General features: G+C 29.0%; 1 protein-coding gene across 4 annotated transcripts in view; it reads left to right on the top strand.

Annotated features, from left to right (window-relative positions):
• chb (CLIP-associating protein) overlaps positions 1-20,802 on the top strand; it is a 246,653-nt gene that overhangs the window by 163,234 nt on the left and 62,617 nt on the right. For 3 of the 4 annotated variants that reach the window (XM_075362879.1, XM_075362877.1, XM_075362880.1), the window contains 4 exons: positions 4,203-4,317; positions 6,181-6,333; positions 11,784-11,846; positions 19,115-19,282. In XM_075362879.1, the coding sequence (XP_075218994.1) occupies positions 4,203-4,317; positions 6,181-6,333; positions 11,784-11,846; positions 19,115-19,282 (499 nt within the window). The remainder of the gene's footprint in view (positions 1-4,202; positions 4,318-6,180; positions 6,334-11,783; positions 11,847-19,114; positions 19,283-20,802) is intronic. The other variant, XM_075362878.1, reaches the window with a different exon arrangement.

Below are 20,802 nucleotides of genomic sequence, written 5' to 3'. Positions count from 1 at the left end.
GAAACCTTTACAAATCTTACATTGATATTTATTGAAGTTATGAGGAGTAATGATAATAGTGTTTCAGAAGTTTTTGTTGGTGTGGTATACCCAAAAACACTCATACTCACTAGACTTTTTTCTTGTTACTTTTTTTTAGTAGGGCATATGAGTTGAATATTCCAATGTCCGTGAGATAGAAGAAACTTTTCTTATACCGCTTGGCACACTTTCTTATGAGAGGGAAAGATGACAACTGATCCTGTCTGTCAACTGCATCATTGAATTATTGTATTCTATAACTGCTTGGGGCTTCTGGATTGAGGTTTTGGTTTTCCTCTCAGTTTTTCCTGTAGGTGTCATATTAAATCTGTATGGATAATGGATAAAACATTTACTTCTTTTTTATCCAGCCACTTCAGAGCCATGAGTTTGTGTGAAAACAATATAATTGTCTCCATTTTTTAATTTTTATTTTTCTAATTGGTCTGGCATATTTCATCTTGTGGATCTAACTGACCCTACTGCATTTGTGTCCCTTTCAGTTAGCCTTACAAACAATGATGAGGAAGTGTACCAGTTGTCAACAAATACTATATAACCATTGTCCACATACGGTTACATGAGGTCCATAACAACAGCTTCAGTAGTGGGAATTTCTTTATTGGCTGGCTCAGATTTCTTTCCTCTATATATCAAAACCTGAACAGTAGCCACTATTTGACTCCCAAATGTTTTAGAACTTTATTCCAAAACATTCCCTTTTTTTGGTGATTGAATTGGTTGTAGCAAAGTCTACCTCTGAAATTCATGAGGCTTTCATCAATTGCAACATTTTCCTCAGGATACTAAACATTTTTGACATTTTGTTTTAGATTATCAATAACAGGTTGCAATTTGTTTAGATAGTTAGCAGAGTCAGAATTTTCATTGTTTACAAATTGAAGAAATTTAGAAATAAGTAAGAATCTTCTAAGTCATGGCTTGACTTCAGAAAAGAAAAGAGTATGGATTGTTTTTTTTATGGATCAGTATGACTGAAGTGTTGGCTTTTTCACCTGTGCCATGAAAATACATAAAAAAAATATACGCTTGAATTTCATCAGATATAGTGGGAAACCAAGTACATTTTGATTTTGAATGAGAATACTTATGTTAGAAATCTGTTGCATACCTATTTGTATCTACTGCTACATCATCCCAAAAAAATTATGGACCATTTTCTGTAAATATCTAAGGGGGTTGGTTGAGGAGGGAGTTGTCTATGAACCCTAGGGTTGATGCCAGTAGAGCCAGAAAATTGTATTTTGGAAGGTTTATCCTTACTTATTCCCCATTTCCACTTTTCTATCTTCCGTTTTAAAATAAAACTCGCACTTGATGCTGCAATTTCACTGTCACTATCAGTTTTATTTACTAGACTGTCATCACTAGTATCATTTACCTCACTGTCTTCATTATTAGATCTAGTATCAGAATCACTTTTTGAAAACATCACTTTTTGATACATTGTCACTTTTGTTCATCATATTTTCAAGTTCCATCTCAGAGAGGTACTTCTTAAGGTACGCCATTTTTACTACTGCGTAGTTGAGGAAATCGCCGAAAACAAATTCAACTCGTAATCTATTGAGAAAAATTGATTGTTATGTACCATTCAATAGATCGATTTCTCAGAATGTGTATATAACAAGTATATATTACACAGAATGTAATATATTCTCAGAATATATAACATGTCATGCCATCTATTGATGGAAAGAAGGAAACACTAAGGAGAAGCAACAGCTCAGTCCATCTCACAGCCGGCAATGTAATAATGAACTTGAAATGTGCGGCCGGCTATGTAAGCCAATAGGTTAAGCTAATACAAGAACTCACTGTGCTGTTTTTAAGCTTTTCTAATAAGTTTTCTTCTGGAAATGTGTTTGCAGTCCCAAAAAAGTTAAAATACTTGTTACAACTTTTACTTAAACATAATAAACATAAAAAATAAATGCTTCAATAAAGGAGGGTTGACATTTATGTTCTAAATTTGAAACATGTCCAAAGATTTGTAAGATGATAATTTATTTTTAATTTGCCCTTTTTTCCAAAAGTTAAAATTTTTTCAAAATTTAAAAAAATATTATTTTCTGTTTTTCTTTATTTGGGGACAGGCCAATAAAGAATGGTGTGTTTAGGTCAACAAAGAAAGACAAGTATCAAATGACCAATAATAATAATAACAAAAACACTTAATATCATCAGGTTGTCTCCATTTACAGTGTAATTTTTCTTTAAAATGTATTTTCAAAGGTATCTAAGAAAAAGGAATTACTACAATCAGTCCGTTAATGATGAGTAAGGCTTACATAAAAAAAATATATATATTCATAAAGGTTGAATTGAGAACCATGTTCTTTTACTAAAATTTCTTAAAAATTTGTCTGGCTTTATGCTTTGTTACTTCCAGTTGCTGTCAAATTCTTAGTTTTTTGTCTTTCATTAATTCATTTTTCAATGTTGTGTTCATGTTCATGAAAAATTTGATGTATTTAAAAGAATTTCTTTGACTCGGGAAAAAAAATTGTGATTTTATCTTGTGAATGCATTGTCATCTCTTTTGAATTGGTACGGTTGTAATCATATGCCAAAGCTAATTTTAACCTTAAAGTACTCCTTGAAAATACTTTCTGTATGCCTGTCAAACTCTACCTGCATTTTAGTTAACAGAAATTTATTGTTTCTCATAATTCCTTATTAACCTATACTAATGGGTTTCTTTATCATTGGATACTCTGCCATCTATTAACCTGTCATGAAATGGACTTTAGAAAGTTCTTTTTTTTCTCTTTAATATAAATTTACCATATGCTTGTATTAAAAGTTTGAATACCTCTTGATAATGTTTTATTCATAGTTTTTAAAAAGTCATTTAACACAGCAGCAAACAGTTCAATTGTTTGTTTCTAGAGATGATGAATCCTAGAGATGAAAGTTGTGTTAGGTTTACTAGTAATCCCAACTGTTATACTTATCTCAAGTTTGTTGTTTCATTTGTTTCAAATAGCATCATGTGCTTATTACTCCAAATCTATAGGGCACTTTTAGTGTTAGAAGTGATCTATTTTTGTCAGACTCCTTTGTACTTTTAATATAAAAATTTTCAATTCTTTGCTCTTCATTCTAGATCCGTGATTATCATTTCTCATGTTCATAACATTATTGCAGGAAAGATTTGCATATTTTTTAAATTGTTGGATGTCAATTACTTTTGCTATTAATTGTTTAACATTATAGCTTTCATCAAATTTTTGCTTTAAGTTTTGTTTCTTCGTCTTAATCAGTAACCAATTCTATAAGTTACTAGTCTGATATAGAAACCAGTAATTATTTGAATTAGTAAAATCTCTATTGCCAGTTGTAGAAATACCCTAGTAGCATCTATGATGCTGTTGTCTTGTACTAAACTGGTAAATTATATAATAGTTTTAATAGAATCTTCCTTTATATGAAACGTGTTTAGAGAAGTACCAGTAGTTTGTAATTTTACCAGAGTTTTTCTTTCAAGGTATCACCAATTTTCAGAGATTTTGAAAATGATTGTTCCTAAGAGAAATCTCTCTGTCTCTGTCTCTCTCTCTCTCTCTCTCTCTCTCTCTCTCTCTCTCTCTCACACACACACACACACACACTCTCTCTCACTCACTCACTTTCTGGGTGATGGTGAGTATGTGCTTATGTGTGTGTATATATATATATTTTTATCTTTTTTTAGAAAATTCAAATAATTCATTAACATATTGACCACTGTGCTTATAGAATTTGGTACTGGACAGCAGAATTTGTACATTTATCTATAATAAACCTCAAAATTTATAAAACTGTAACAATTTTGACAAATTAAAAATTCACAAATTATAAAAACAATCTATTTTTAATGTAATAATAAAATTAAATACCAACTGAAGATGCAGGATCCCATGAATATTGATTCTTGGAATTAATATGATAAGATTAACTTATCTATTTACTATGCTTTAGTGGTTTAAATTTCATTTAATATTAAATATATATATACACACACACACACACATCCTTTTGCTCATGACCATAACATTGCAAACACCAGAGTCTGTTATAGTTTTTAAAAATAGTATATTATTATAGTATTACATTTTAATATATTTGTTATAAAAATCAAAACAGCAAATTATTGGGTGTTTAATTTTCTTTCATAGGGCACGAAGTATCATTGATCGACCACCTATTCAGCCAACTCAGTCAAGACCTGTTATGGCGCAAAAAATCTTACAGCAGTCTTTAGAAGCTGAATCTGCATTAGCTGAAGCTCTGGTATGTTGTTTAATGTGTACATGATGGAATTTTACTGGTTGTTATATATTTGTGTTGCATCCTAATAGTATTTGCGATACTCCCATAAAAGTTTATTGTTACTGTGTATTAGTTTTTCCAAAAATTATTCAGTTGAAAATGCAAAGTAATGGTGAATGTGCAGCATTAATGCCAGATTGTATAAAAAGTATTTTTACTGTAATTTTATGATTGCAATTATGATAAGCTGGATTGCTTTATCCAGCTTATCATTTATCAATATTTTCAGATTCCCATAATCAATCGGCTGTTAGTTTTACATTCAAAATTTCCATCCCTAAACTTTATGTACATGTGTTACTCATAAACCTTTGTCATTTCTTTTTTGTATTTCTCAGAGACATCATTTTACTTTTTCTGCTATTAATATTCTGTTTGAGTTTAAGATTAGAAGTTTGTTTTTTACTAAATATAATCAATTTTATATTTTAAAATGACAAACTAAATGAAGAAAACTTACATCTTAATATGAAGTCAATGTATAATATTCACTGATATACATGTATACAATGCAGTATATTATATTGCATTGTTTGCCATAGAAAGGAGTGCATTAAACTGATTGCTTTACACAATCTGCCCCATTATTTTTATCGATATGAATCATGTGAAATATCTAAGACACAAACTAAAATAGTAAGAATTGCTTTTGTTGAGAGTAATGGTGTTTATTATTTATCCATATAACCAATCATTGTGATTGACTCAGTGAATGACATATTTTTAGAATTTGAATATCATCTATACTTTCATTTCAAAGGATTGATAATGTACATTAAAAGTAATGAAATGTACATTCGATACAGTGAAACAAGGAAAAGGAAGTTATTTCACTACTTAATTTATTTAATAGTATTGATACAGATATTTGCCAGCCTTATTGAAAATAAATATTTTCACTATTTGCTTGCTTTATTTTATATAAAACAATGATGTAATTAAATATATGTGGATATTGTTTTTGTTCAATTTAATTTTGTGTGACTAATATATATATATATACATTTATAATACAATATACATGCATAATAATGCATAATATTCATGTATACATTTTTAAGTATTGATATTACTATTTTGAATGGTGTAATGTGTCAAGTACATCTTTTTTTCTCGAGTATATGTAAAATGAATGTTACACATTATACATATTTTATTTCAACTTTTTTACCATAATCTCTTGTTAGTTCTATAGTTTACTTTATTTTTCAGATAAGCAAAGCACATTCTCTATAAATGTGATTAAACATGTAGCTCAAAACTGTAAAAATGTGCATCTTAATTGTACTGAGTTGTTTCAAGTTTAATATTCTAAATATTTTGTTTGTAGAGCTTGTAAGCTAGAATTTGTTAAAATGGTTAAGCAGGCCTTTCAAAACTATATTTTATATATAATCATTAAGCCAGGAGCATTTCTGGTTGCCATATTTTAAACTTAACAAAGTATTTGTTTTTTCTTTGGAAAAAATATATCTATCATGGTTCATGTAGCCAGTATTTTTTTTAAACTGACATTGTTATTTAACCCCTTTAAATAATATTGCTGAACCAGTATCTCCTTTTAAATGAAAACTCTGTATTTGTAAACTGTCTTCTTTAAAATGCCATTTTCATAGAGGATGTGCCATTATTGATAAGGCGATAAAAGTTGTGTTTCCATAGATATTAATTTGAACTGATGTTTTAATGAAATAGCTTGATGTTATGACGTAGATGCATCATAGCTTGTATCCAGGTAATTTTTTAAATTAAAGTCTCTTTACTTAATGAATTAAATTATTTGGTTATTTACTGTATTTGAAAATTGTATGTGTTTTTCCTTAGAATTTGGAACCTTCAGATAATTTGGAGGGAAGTGTGACACGCATTTCATCTCGTAAGTCATCGTGTCGTCCTTTTGAAGATCACAGTGATGATAGTGAAACATCAAGTGTTTGTTCTGAACGATCCTTTGATTCTTTCCGACGACCATCCGATGTATGTGACTACTTTTTGTCTGATATTGTTTACTTAGTTCTGCTGTACACTGTTATACTAAATGAACTTGCTTCCATAGTTAATTCTATTAGCATTTTGGGTTTTTTGCTCCCATTTAGCCTGTATAATTTTTTTTAAGCAAGTGTGCCTGTAAAACCTGACCCAGTTGTGCAGTTGTATATTAAATTATGAATCTAACCTTATAACATGCTTTTTTCATCTTGTAGTAGTAGCAAGAAAAATCATGTCATCTTTGAGGGTCACAAAGCTTGAGGTAGTACCAACTGTTAGACTATGGATAGTCAGGTAGTAGCGTTTGTTCTCAGTTTTGCCTAGGCATCACACACTATGCGCCATACTACCACCAGCACCTTCTATTGGACCTCATAAATATTGCATCATGAGACCAAATTAATTCTAAATATAATTTTCTGTAAGTTTAACTTTCTAAAACTGAATCATTAATGCAATATTAAAAGATAATTTCTTACAAAAAGTGAAGAGGGATTCAAACTGTTTCTCAGATTTTTATTGCTGCAAAAAAGTGGACACTTTCTTCCTTGTCTTAAAAAGACTTCTTTAAGATATACCATATTTTACCAAACTTAAGATTACCCTGATTCTAAGCTAACCTTTAATTTTAGATCACTGTTTTTTTTTTGTAAAAATAAAAATAGAAAGTGTGAAACACTTAACCTAAAAAACATTATTTTAAAGATTATTGTCAGTAAATAACAAAAACTAAAAAAATTACAATATACATTGAAACCTATCAGCATTTTTATTTTTGCTGCTAATAACATGTATGACTTAAAAACACAATAATAGGAAAGGTTTTAAAAGAGTTGATAAATACATTATAAAACACTGAATATTTTATTTCCTTAACATTATTTAGCTGTGTCTTCAATATCACCACCTTTTTCTTCACTATTCATGTCATTATTGTTTAGAATATCACTTTTCTATATTAAGTCATCTTCTAAAGCATGTAAAATGTTCATAATAAAACTTAACTTGAAGTTCTTTTAACTTCGTACTTTTGGCAGAAATTTGTTACTGAACTTTTAATATCTAATTCCACATCAGTGCTACAGTTGGATTTTTCTCATTTTCCTTCTTCTGAATATCAGAAGGGGACTTTGAAGCATTGTAACTATTTTCTTAAGAATCTTTAAATTGGTAGTTAACTTTAGTGTTCAGTACTTATAACTGTGATATCATTCCTTCTATGAGTAATTATTAAATCTTTATTTATGTTCTGGACCTCCATGTATTTTTTCCCTAGTCAAATGACCTTTAAAGGCATATGAAAGGCATATTTTTGTTACTTTAGCCGGTCAACTACTAGACTTTTGTCTACTATACATTTTTTTAACCTTTACTACTATTCTTGTTAATTAATTTATGGCCATTTATTTATTTTTTATAACAAATAAGGGTAGTTTTCTACCCTTTCATCAAACTAGTAACCAATATTACGATAGTGTGGGATTTTTATTTCTATAAAGTCTTAATGGAATGGATTTTTCTCAGTTTTAATCATCATAACATTTGAAAACAAGCAAGTGTACTGGAGTTTGATAAGCATTACCAGTCATACATTTTGTTTTTTATAACTGTAAAATACGATGCTAAAAGTACGTAAAACCTTTTCCATATTTTTTTAGGACGTCTTTAAAGTTATGATTTGTGTTTCAGAAATAAAAAAATAAAAAAATTTTCTTTTACTTTATGTAAAAATGTACTATGTGGGATTTTAATTAGTTTAGTTTAGCACTCCAGTTTTATATCCACACTCTTTCTAAACTATTGAAATGGAAGTCATTTATTTAAGTGAAGGTAGACTCACTAAACTCTTCAGGCTGATCTTGTTTTATGAAAAGAATTTGTAGAATTTAGTATGTAATGTTTGGTTTTTCAGGTTGAACATTATGCATTGCTTTTCTTTAAATAGAATTCCTTCCTTGATACCCATTACCTCTAGTTAGGTGAGTGTTGGCTTGACTGTTTTATGATTTAGTTTATTTTGAACCCCTTTTGGTACATGTTATTTGGGAATTTATTAATCTCCTAACTGGGAAACTCAACAAAATACAGGGTTAGTAAGTCTAGGGTCATGATATTTGATAAGTAGTGTAAAAAATTGTTGTCCATAATTCTGGTTAAATCTTAACATATCTCCTTTTTACTTCTGTTATCAATGCCGATGCTTTATTGCATTTGGACATTAAAATAGTACTGTAACTTTTGTTTAATATGTTTTTTTTTTATCTATATCTGTGTGTAGCCTTAACATAATATTTAATTTTTTTGTTTATTATTTTATTTGTGAGTTTTATTTTAATGACTAATTTTATTAACCATTCAGTACTTTCAATTAGGTTAAATAAAACATATAATGAGTTGATTTTGTCTATAACATAGCATGTTACTTTTTAATACCAACAGATGATTTAACATAGATTTTTTTAATTTGTTGTATTTAAATATAGTGAAATATTTTAAAGATATTCTTAAGAGTTTTATTAATTATCTGTTAAAATTAATAAGCAAATGAATACATAATGAAGATGTTTTTTATAAGATTTCATTATTTTTTGTTATTTAAAACATATTTCGTCAATTTTACTGTTAGTATAAGTTATGGTTTACAGTTGTGCTATTCAATTAAGTATTAAGTGCAGTTGTGTCTAAGGATAAATACAGGGTGGGGTGCAGCAGAAACTTCCTTTTTTAAAGTGCATTGTGAAGGGAGGGGAGTTCATAGAAAAGTGGGAATCGGCCTGGAAACACAGTAGTTAGAGAAGATTTTATCTAGTATCCCTCAATAGAAAACATGAGGTGGACTAGGGAGCAGCATGCATTTGTGATCAAAGCCTGTTTTTCAAACAACTGTTACTATGTGGCAGTCAGTATATGTTCCATATTCACTTCAGAATTCAGTCCAGAGGTCCAATTCCTGATTGGAAATTGATTGTTTTGTGTGTGGCGAGGAGAACTAGGAGTATGGAGAAAAAATTCTCAGGATGACAATACACTGTTATGACTCCAGGAAATGTGGAGGCAGTTCAAGTCTATTTTGAGATCTCCAAGATGTTCTGCTCACAAACATGCAGTCACCCTAGGAATATCCAATTGTTCAATGCGTTGAATTCTTCACAAACATCGTCATTTCCATCCCTACAAGATGTTTATTGTGCAAGAATTGTTACTATGTGATTTTCAGAATTGAATAACAGCATGTGAAACTTTATTAGATACTTTACCCCTTGAAGCACTTGTTTTCTTTAGGGATGAGGCACGTTTTCACCTATCCAGATGTGTCAACAAGCAAAATGTGTACTATTGGAATGGTAATAACACTAGAGAGCTTCATGAGAGGCCACTTTACAGTGATGCGTGACAGTATGATAGTTGGAGTTATTGAACCTTATTTTTTGAGAAAGAATCAAGCAGTTACTGACAATTCGTAGCATTATGTGGACTTTTTTAATGAGCTCTTGAAAAATGCATCTAAAAAATGTCTAGTTTCAACAGGCTAGTTCCACGGCCAAAACAGCCTGAGGTTTAATGACAGTTTTGAGGGCAATGTTCCCCAGATGGATCATCTCAATTCAAGGTGACATCCTGTGGGCGGCTCACTTGCCCCCTCTAATGCCCTGTGATTTTTTTATGAGGATACCTCAAAGCAAATGTTTTTAAACATCATTCCACAAACCTGCTTCTGCTGAAATATAAATGAAGTAGCCCAAATTCCAGTGGACTTGGAACATGTAGAGGGGAACTTCAGAAATCAGTTACATCAATGCATAGAGAACAGTGGATACTGTTAAAGATATTTTGTTTAAAACTACATGATTTAAAACTTCAAATTATGTTTTTTGTTTACCTTCAAAAAAGGAAGTTTCTGTTCCCCACCCTGTATTTTGGAAATCCATATTTTCATAAAAATATGCGCAAAAGTTTAGTGTGTTCAGTTAGTTTTAAACAATTTTTCAAATAGTATTTGAAAAGTTTTTAGAAAGTAAATAGATTAATTACAGGTATAAAAGTTGGTTACCTTTAAAAATGTTTAATGTTTTAAAGGCAATCAGTGAATATAAAACTGATTGGGTTAAACTTTTATACATAATTTTTAAGATTTATCATTCTGAAATATTTATCCGTATACTCAACTACATATATTGTTTAATCAAATAGCACTTGAGTATTTGAATTCTGTAATTATAAATTAGATGTACAAGTTTATTTATACCCAATAAAACACTCTTATTTCTTTAATGGTATTTTACATATATTATCTGATTATTCTTTCAAGTTGTGTATTAATTCTTCAATAATAATTATTATTATTACAACAAAGTGGAGTATTAGAACAAAGGAATCATCCTTACTGAAAATATTAATTTTTTATACCTTTTAGTAAAATGCTTTTAAGTTTAATTGACAGTTTTTACCATTTTTATCTTAAATAAAAATTAAGTAAATATGATTCAGTTGCTGGTCAATGTTGCTCATGATAGAGAGGAAATATTATAAAATCGTTTTTGGGTAGGTTAGAAGTTATGACCAAATCATAACCGTCAGCAAGTGAGATAATGTAAATTAGTGTCAGTATATCCTTATTTGGTTTAGTAATTGCTGTAGCGCTACTACATTTCAGTTCATTGTTGCACTACTTTTCTTTTCCATAGTTGAATATATATATATTCTATCCACAGAAATATATTTATTTATAGTCTCTAATTTTTTATTTGTAATTGATAAACAATACAAACAAGTGCCATATTTAAAAAGCTATTCACCTTCTGCAACTTCAAATCAAATTAAAAGAAGTTAAGAAAACTCTATAAAAGGTTCATATTAAAAGGTAATATTCATATACCTTTGGTATATGAATATACCAATAATAATAAACTGTAATATTCATATACCAAAGGTATATGAATATTACACTTTACTTGAAAAACTCATTTATTCAGCATACTAGAAAAATGTGAAAATTATTAAAATAAATTGATTTAAACGTCATATTAAGCAATCATACATAGTTCACCACCAAAATATTCATCATTTGATAACTTAATGAAGTTGTCAACAGTTCTGGAACTGATTAATATCTGATGAAAGAACTATAGTAGGGAAAAATACTGTTAAGATATGAAAAGTTTATTTAAAAGTAAAATTTTACTTCTAAATATATTATCATATTTTATCATGAATAACATGACTGATAACCAATGTGAATTGTACGTGGATTTTTTTAGTGTATGTTATTTAATCCAGTTATGTTATTTACTCCTGCGATATCTTTGAAGTTTTCACTATATTTATTCGTATATGTGTGTGTATATCATAGTGGTGTTATGTTTTTTTTTTATTTGTGAGCACTAATTTTCACCTTTTTTTGTGTTATAATAACATGTGTGATAATTGAAAACGTACAGTCATATTCATGGAGTGGATCGCAGCAGAGGCTTTACAGGGATGTTTGGGAACCCACTGCCAAAGTAAGTTACATTGTAATTAATATTCCAAGATTAAAATAGTTGTACTGTGACCAGGAAATTGAAGTATTTAATTATTTTGGTTTTATTTTACTAATTAAACTTTTACTTTGACATTATAATAGTAAGTACAACTTTTTATTTATTTTATTTAACATCATTATTCTGTTTATACCACAAAATTACTGTTTTTCACCGAACCAATTAAACACATTTCACCACTCCTGTCTATAATCTGGTAGTTTTTTAATTTAAGTAAAATTTTGGCTTTATCTTTTGATATTTGTCCCCTCATAGTTTATATGTCCTTGACCAAATTAATTAACCGTGAATAATAAGACCAAATTAATTGACCATGAATGTTCTGAAATGAAGTGGCACATGAAAAGATGGCATGCATCCCATTTGCATGTGTGTGTGATATTTTAACTGCTTGGAATGTCTGGGAATTCATATTTTACAAAGATGTCAGTATATTGCATCACCATCTGAACCCAGAAATGTTTTTAATGATTTTTACACTCCATTCACTGAAGAGGACAAATAAAGTTTCCTTGAGCAGGATTGGACTACACTTTCAATTTCATCTTCTAAAATATTACTTTTTTATTTTCATGTTGTAAAGTATAATAAAAGTAATTATTTTCTATTTATTAATTTACTACTCCTATATTTTTATGTTATTCATTCTGTTATCAAGTTTTCTTATTTTTATTCCCAAAATCTTTTTACTTATACATAATTACATTTGTTTACTTATTACATATTACTTACATTTCTTTGCTTATGATTTAAATTTTTTTAAACTCTTTATTTACTTTTAGATAAAAAAGTAGTAAACTTATTACAAGACTCAATGTACCGATCATATTTGCTCAGTATAACAAAGTGTTCATTGTTTTTTAGTAAGCCTACTCACATTAGTAAATTCTCGTGATTGAGGGACTTACTACAATTATAAATTATGGTTTAGAAGCCTGCATATAAACAACCACTTGTTAAGTGATTGTGTGATATGTTTTTATATGTATTCTATTAAATAAACTACCTAGTACAAAGTATTGAGATAAGACATATCTTACCTTAATTTTTCATGAAAGTACTTTCACGAGATCCTTTATCCTCGGTCGTGATTGAAATAATTCCATTATTGTATAATAAAAAAATAAAAATACTAAAATAATGGTAATTGTGTATTAATTTACGCAAGTGCTCTATTTATTGCAGTTTTTATAGGAACATCTCCTAACACTGTTTGATGGTTTATCAAATTAAAACTTTGTATTTATATATGTAATATTTTTCTAATATATTTAATTTTGTCATCTTTTTTAATTTCCAATATTTCTAAATTTGTGTTAATATCAGAAATAAAATATGTTGATGATATTGTCATTATATACAACCCGGTAATAAACAATGAACATCTAATAATACTAAAAATTACATTTATAACTACAAACAAAATTTCAATTTGATAACCATCAGACAGTGTTTGAAGGAGATGTCTTAATATAGTATAAAACTGTAACAGATAGCAGCACTGATGTAAATTAATATACAATTCTCATTATTTTAATATTTTTATTATGTAATTTTGGAATTACTTCAATCAGACTGAAAATGCAGGATCCCATGAAAGAACTTTCATAAAAAATTAAGGTATGATATCTCTTTATCTCAATATTCTGTATTAGGTGGTTTATTTAAAAGAATTTAAATATAATTTAATAATGCAGAGGAATAATATGAATCCTAAAAAGATTAATTTCAGTAAAATAATATAATTTTAGACTTAAATTTATATTCTTGTGATTGAAATAATTCCGTTATTGCATAATAAAAAAATAAATGTAATTGTGGTAAATTGTATTCATAAAATAATGATCACACTATTACCAACTTATTAATTTTCGTTTAATACAGACTTAACAAATATTTTGTAAGTATGGATTTAATGCTTTATGAAAAAACACTGGTAGAACTTCCATGGTATACCTTTTGGCATGCTTTATTTCCTTGGTTGAAATCTGGAATCATGAGAACTGTTACATGTGAATACCTAAATATTCTTATTAATAAAAGCTGTTTTTTTGTTTTCTTTATAATTAAATTTTTTTTTTAAGTAAATGTTTTTAATGTTAAAATGGAGAATTAAGCAGTTGCTGAGTGTTTTCTTTCCTTTCCAGCTTATATAGATATTTGATAAATTCATCTAAAATTATTCGACTCACAAAATTGTGTTAATAAGTTTAAACAGTTCTGATTATCTTAGTTTAACTGAGATGACTGATCGCTGTAAAACAATATTATCAATAGCATTATTATGAGGGCAAGTTGTAAAATAAAGTGAAATGATAGAAATCAATATATTTGTTTGTATTTATATAAATGATACGTGCATTATTTTTCAACATAATCCCCTTCTATGTCTATGCACCTTCCTGAAAGAAAGTTTTTGGTCTGGTGTGCAGAAAAGTTTTCAGTAATTCTATGGCCTCTTCATCAGATCGATAATGATCCCTTGCAACTCTTCTTTTAGGGTCAAAAAGATGAAAATCACTTGGAACCAGCTCTGGACTGTATGGAGGGTGGTCCAGCAGCTCAAAACCAAGATCTTGAAGGCAAAGGACTGGTTATTTGGTCATATGAGGTCAAGCATTATCCTGAAGCAAAATCACGGCTTTGGATTGGAAAGTTTACCACGTCTTTTGGATTTGATTTTTTGCTTCAGTAAACACAGTAGCTCACAGTAGTTGTCACTATATACTGATTGACCTTTAGGTGTGAGGTAAACCTTCCATATCCCAGAATATCATCATCACCTTTCCTATAGACATCTGAATTAGTTGAACTTTTTTGCTGTGTGAGATGAAGGATGTTTCCATACTAAAATTTGTTGCTTACTCTTGGGTTCAAAATGATGAACCCATGCCTCGTTAATGGTTATTATTCACTTAAGAAATGAGTCTCCTTCATCTTCATAACGGTTCAAAAGCTTTTGGGAAATTTTCAAACGATTCTCTTCTGCATGCGCTGTGAATGCTGGTCAATTGACGTCGAACCCAGCGAGCGCAGACTTTTTGAAAGTTTAAAGAATCATGGATGATTGAAAATGCTGAGCCATGGCTTATGTTCAACTCACTTATAATGTCATCAACTGTAATGCGTTGATTACAGAGTGTCATTTGTTTAAACATTTCAATATTGTCATTATTCTTTGAAGTGGAAGGCCTACCTTGCTGCTGTTCATCATAGAGAAAAATCCTACCATTTTTAAATCGATCAATTCATTTGTAGCTTTTGCTTCCACTCAGACAACTCTCTCCATATTGCTGCTGCATTCAACAAATAATCTCTGCTGGTTTCACTCCTTTTGAACTGAGGAAATTTATTACTGCTCGCATTTCTTCTTTTGTGTAATCAGACAAAGGAGCACTCATTTTAAACAGCACTCACTTTTAAACGCAATCACAAATAGCTAACAATGAAACAGTACTTTCAACGAACAGCTGATAGAGGTTATGAGTTATAGTAGAACAATCATTACTGCCATACATGTGATTGGGAGGGAAATCAAAATTTCCCTTTACTTTTTTATTTACCCTCGTACTATCAAGTAACTGACCTTTGTTTCACCATGGCAGTTATTTTATCATAAGTTGTATATTCATTTCATTCAATTCATGGTCTACATATAACCAAAGTTAAACTAAATTGATAGCTGTTTCACTTTATTCTCAGTTCACCATTTCTTATCTGTGAATGATCATAGCAGTCAGTACCATTTTAAAATAACTATATACTCCTGATACAGCTTTGAAGTGCTAAAATCCCAGGTTATATTACACTTTTTGTTGTTCAGACAGCATCAATCATTGATCGATGATAGTTCACAACTGTTGTCACATTTGTTTTTCTTGGTCTAACTTCACAGATGTGCTTCTGCTATGATAGCGTCTAAACAGAGATATTTACTTTTTAAAAATATATAAGCTCTCTCTCTAGCAACAAGAGCAGTTGTAAAATATATACAATAAAGTTATATAATAATTCTGCTAGTCTTTAAAAACATTCTCGTTGTAGACAAAATAATTGTAGTTTTAGTTCTAGTATTAAATAGCAGCAGTTGATAAAATTTTACTATTTTAAAATGTTTCTAATGTTAGTTAAATTTCTTTTGTACTAAACCTGAGAAACTCCCTTCACCTTCTTTTTAATGGACATGCAACAAATCATGATCTCACAAGCAGGTTGAGTGTGAGTAATGGAGTCGGTCTGAATATCATGTTTTACATACTTAACTGTTCAGTTATTGTGGTACTTTTTTTATTTGACTGCATGTAACGTTTATTTTTGGTATTTTTTTTCTATGTAACATGATTCCCACAAGCAGTAAAAGTCAGGAAATGTCAGAAAATATAAACTTAGTCAGGAAAAGTCAGAAAAAATTGTAAAAAATTTCAGAGAATTGAATTTTTGTTACCAAATTAAGATTATGTTAATAAAGTATTTTTTATGTAATGCCAAAATATATTTGATATGCTTTCCCAGCATCACTTCCTGATGCTGGGAATGCTGGGATCCCTTCATCGCCCAGCACATTGCAACTATGTGTATCAAACAGCCATTAACATGTCCTGTTCTTATTTACATTCCTTAATTATATTTTTATATTAAAGGATGAATATTCCAAATTGCAGTTAATTTTTTCACTGGTGAAATTTTAACAAAAAGTTACCATTGAAAAATTTAAAGGTTATTAACTGTTTTCTTGGAATTTCTGTTGAACCACCATGAATTTTTTATTTTTTTTGTATATTAGGTAATTAATTGCTTTTAAATGACATCTGAAAAGACTGTTTTTAATCACCAGTGGTTAAATATAAACTTACACCCAGAATTCAGTCAGTTGAGAAGAGATAGAAATGTATATTGTAAAACAATACTTTGACTGGGCAGTATGAGCCAAAAAGCAGTGACTACACAGTAAAGGAAAGCAGCATAATGAAATAATTAAGATAAGGAATTTCTTCTCTGAAAACCTTTTATCTCCCAGTGTTACTTCAACTCGGCAAACTAAAACTTTGATCGACAGTTGTGAGAACAGTGGTTGTGTGATACATCTGTGTGTTCTTTGCATAGATCTTCTGCTCTGAGTAATAGCATTTCAACATCAAATGATACATTTGAATCCTCAACTTCATTTACGCAAAATGACAACACAATTATTTCTTTTTGTTTTGAAGATGTTGTTTCTAAGGTGAAAATTGTGTGGGTTCTCGATGTTGTACAAAATAAGTTTTCCTTAAGTTCATGTGAAGATATTGGTGCAACTTTGAAAATTATGTTTCCTGATAGTTGTATAGTGTCAAAATTCCAGCTTGGAGCTACTAAATAAATGCTCTTATGTCTTCTTGCACTATACAAAAATGTTTTTGCCTTGCACCATACTGTAGTGACATTCTGCAAATACATTAGAATAATAATGACAAACTATTTTTCAAGTAAAGTTTGTTCTCTGTAAAAAAAAAAGTGTTCTCATCTATTTTTCTCATGTGTATTACTTTTAGTCACAGTGATTTTAGTTTTCCTTTAAGTTGTGATCATACATATATTCTTTGTTAAATTGAAATCTATGTTTCATAGCATTTTTATCCAAACCAAGTTACTAAATATTGTTTTTTGTTTACTTTGCAAAATAATGTAGGTTAATTCTTATAAAATTTTTAGCAATCTTAGGTGCAAGCCAATTATTTTTAGAAATTGCTTTAGTTAATTTTATTTCTTTTAGAGAGTTTTTATTTTTTTGTCTGTGTTACTTTTATTTACCGTGATCATTTTTATGCAAAAACCTTATTAAATATTGTTTTGTTTTTTTTTTTTTTACTTTGCAACATAATTTCTTCAAACAAAAAATAGCCTAATTTTAGATGAATATTGTAAAACATTAAAAATGAACGTAATAATAAATAATAAAAAAGGCATGAGTTTGGTGGAGGCTGCAAAAAAATAAATTATCTATATGTTTTGCGGAGTAAATGGCAATAGCATCATATTATGAGTCAGGAAATTTTTACTAAATTGGTCAGTAAAAGTCAGGAAATACGAATCTTAAAAATCGGTTGGGATCCTGTCTAACAACCCAAATATTTTATTCTCATATTCATATACTGAACTTAAAATTATTAACTGAAATTGTAGCAAACTGTCGGTAATGTTTTCTCTTTATGTACTGTATAAATAATAAATTCTTAAGCAAATTGTTTTTCTTGCCATTGACTAATTTCATCCAATCTTCTAGGACATCTTTCTTTGGAGAGTCCAAAGGATCAGAAAAACGAAACTGCTGGCAGAAAACAAAATAATTTGGAGAAATAGACTGATTATTAAATTATTATATTTATATTAGCTCCCTGTTCTGATTCAAAAATTAATAGAATATTAGTATTTCTGCAATTCTTAATATAGGACCAGAGGAAAGCTATGTTTCAAATAGCTGGGTAGATGTTTGTTGGTTACAGCTTTTTTTTTAAAAGAAATGTTGATAGTAAGAGGCAAGTGATAGTAAGTTTTGATTCTATATTAAGACCTTATTTCCATTGTTTAAAAATGTTATTGATGATAAAAAAAATAGCTAAATAACTAGTGAAATACATCATATGCTAAGGTGACCTTAGTGGATCCTATGGATTTAATTCACAAGCAGATAAATGAAATGAAGTTTTGAAATTGAGTTTTTGGTTTCCCAAAGATTAGGAACAAACAGTTTGAGAGTGAAAAAAAATGCCTGTCAACATAATGTTTTATGATATCTTAATCAATCTTTTGCAGTGATTGGCATTCAGCCATACTGCTTTACAAGATGTCACCATGACAGCCAGTCATCTTTTTTCGTAACTAAAATTCAAGTAGACAAATTTTCTTCAGTTTAAGAAAGGAAAGAGAAATCTGGTAGTAGACTTTGTGCAATCCTTTTAAAGATTCATTTTAGATGCTTCAAGAACCAGCAATAATTATAATGAGAAGTATTTTGATAAAGAAATAACTGATTATTATTCTGATCAGCACAAAAAAAAATTTGCCTGGTTAGTTAAGTTTCTGATTTACTAGTTAGGTTAATTTATTTAAATTTCACCCATGAATCAAATAATCGTTTATTATTTAAAATGTCTGTTTAGCAAGGTATGGAATACATGACAGCTGTTTTATAATCATATATAATTGGTATTTTATTTTATCTGTAACTAATTATTTATTACTGTATGCAGGATATTAATGAAATAATTGCAAATTGTGAAAGTACTCACTGGAGTGATCGTAAAGAAGGGCTGGTTGGGCTTCAGAGTTATTTACAAGCAGGGAACTTACTGCAGCCTTCTGATCTGAAGAGAGTTACTGATAACTTTACAAAGATGTTTATGGACTCTCATACCAAGGTAATGCTATGTCGTGTTTAATTAATTTATTTATTTAAATTGAATATTATGAATGTTCATAAATAAATGAACAACATAATTTCATACTGGTGTTTTGTCTTATTAGATGAGGTTATGAAAACTGCAGTTTTTAATTAGTCATTTTTTTTTTGTTAGAGCAGATAAGCAAATTATTATATTTTTTTTTTGTTTGCCTCATATAATGTTAAAATATTTTTATTTATTTCTTATAAACCAGAATTGTATAATTTACCACAAAATTATACCTTTTAACATAATTCTGCTAACACTATATGGTATATAATAGTGTACTGAATACTATTTTTTTAGGTATTCATTCTAAGAGTTGTATTTCTATAATCAGTTATAAACTTAGTTTTGTATTTAAATTATTTCTCTTATGTATAATTGAGTATGTAGTGGCAGAAGACATTGGAGAGATAAATTATTATGTCCTAGCTGTCATCAATGGTGATATATGTAATAATGACATTCATTTAAGATTCTGTTTTATTAAAATTAATTCTAAACTGACTGTTTTGTTTGTTATATTACATCAATTTAGTGCTTTCACAGACATCTTTGCTTCTTCAGAATGTAGATTTTATTATTAAAAAAATAAATAAATAAAAAACTAGAAGAAGTACGTAGACTCTGTGTCATTGAATTAATTTCAACTATTCTACTATTATTAGTCTGCTTATAGATAAAAAAACAAATTTTTTGGGTACCATATTTGGATATACTTGTAGTTTGAATCATAAATTTCAATTAAGTATACATGTATGTATGTATACTTAATTTAAATTAAGTTTATTTGCCCAAGCCAGTCATCATGCTTAAATTTCCTTGTTTATTAATCATATTTTCACTGTTGTTTTTTATTAAGTATATTTCTAGTGTAAGGGATTTAAATTGATTACTATTGATTTCTAATATTATCATAGTTCATATACTGGAAAATACAAGGTTTGTTTTTAAAGTTAGACTCATTTTGAAATAAAAACAAAACTGAAAATTATGTATAAAATTTATTGCTTACACATTAAAACTACATTTATATATTACTTTTCTACTTAGCTGCCTTCAACTTCAATGCATTCTTCTTCAAGAGATTCCCCTGCCAGAGACTGGCATGCTGTAATGCCAGAGACTGGCATGCTGTAATGCCAGTTTTCATTATTATTCAGTTCATCATTATCGTCAAACCTTTGTGATGCAAGCTGCTTAAGGTGAAAAAAAAAACTAATAATCACTGGGAGCTAAGATAGAATTATATTGATTGAAGATTTTCCAACAAGGATTTTCAATTAGACAATAATTTACTGTCTAATTTGCCATGGTCGGGTATTGTCATGTGAAAACAAAATCCCACAGGATAGCATCTCACATCATTTGTTTTTTTATAGCTCTTCAAAGATCTTTTATTATTTCACAACACGTATCGGCATACACAGCATTTCCAGCATAAAGACAAGCAAGACATCTTTTTTGTCCCAAAAACCAGTAACCGTAAATTT

The sequence above is a fragment of the Lycorma delicatula genome, chromosome 4 (genome assembly GCF_047948215.1).
Source record: "Lycorma delicatula isolate Av1 chromosome 4, ASM4794821v1, whole genome shotgun sequence".
NCBI classification, from domain to species: Eukaryota; Metazoa; Arthropoda; class Insecta; order Hemiptera; family Fulgoridae; genus Lycorma; species Lycorma delicatula.
This window is presented reverse-complemented; position numbering and strand designations above follow the sequence as displayed.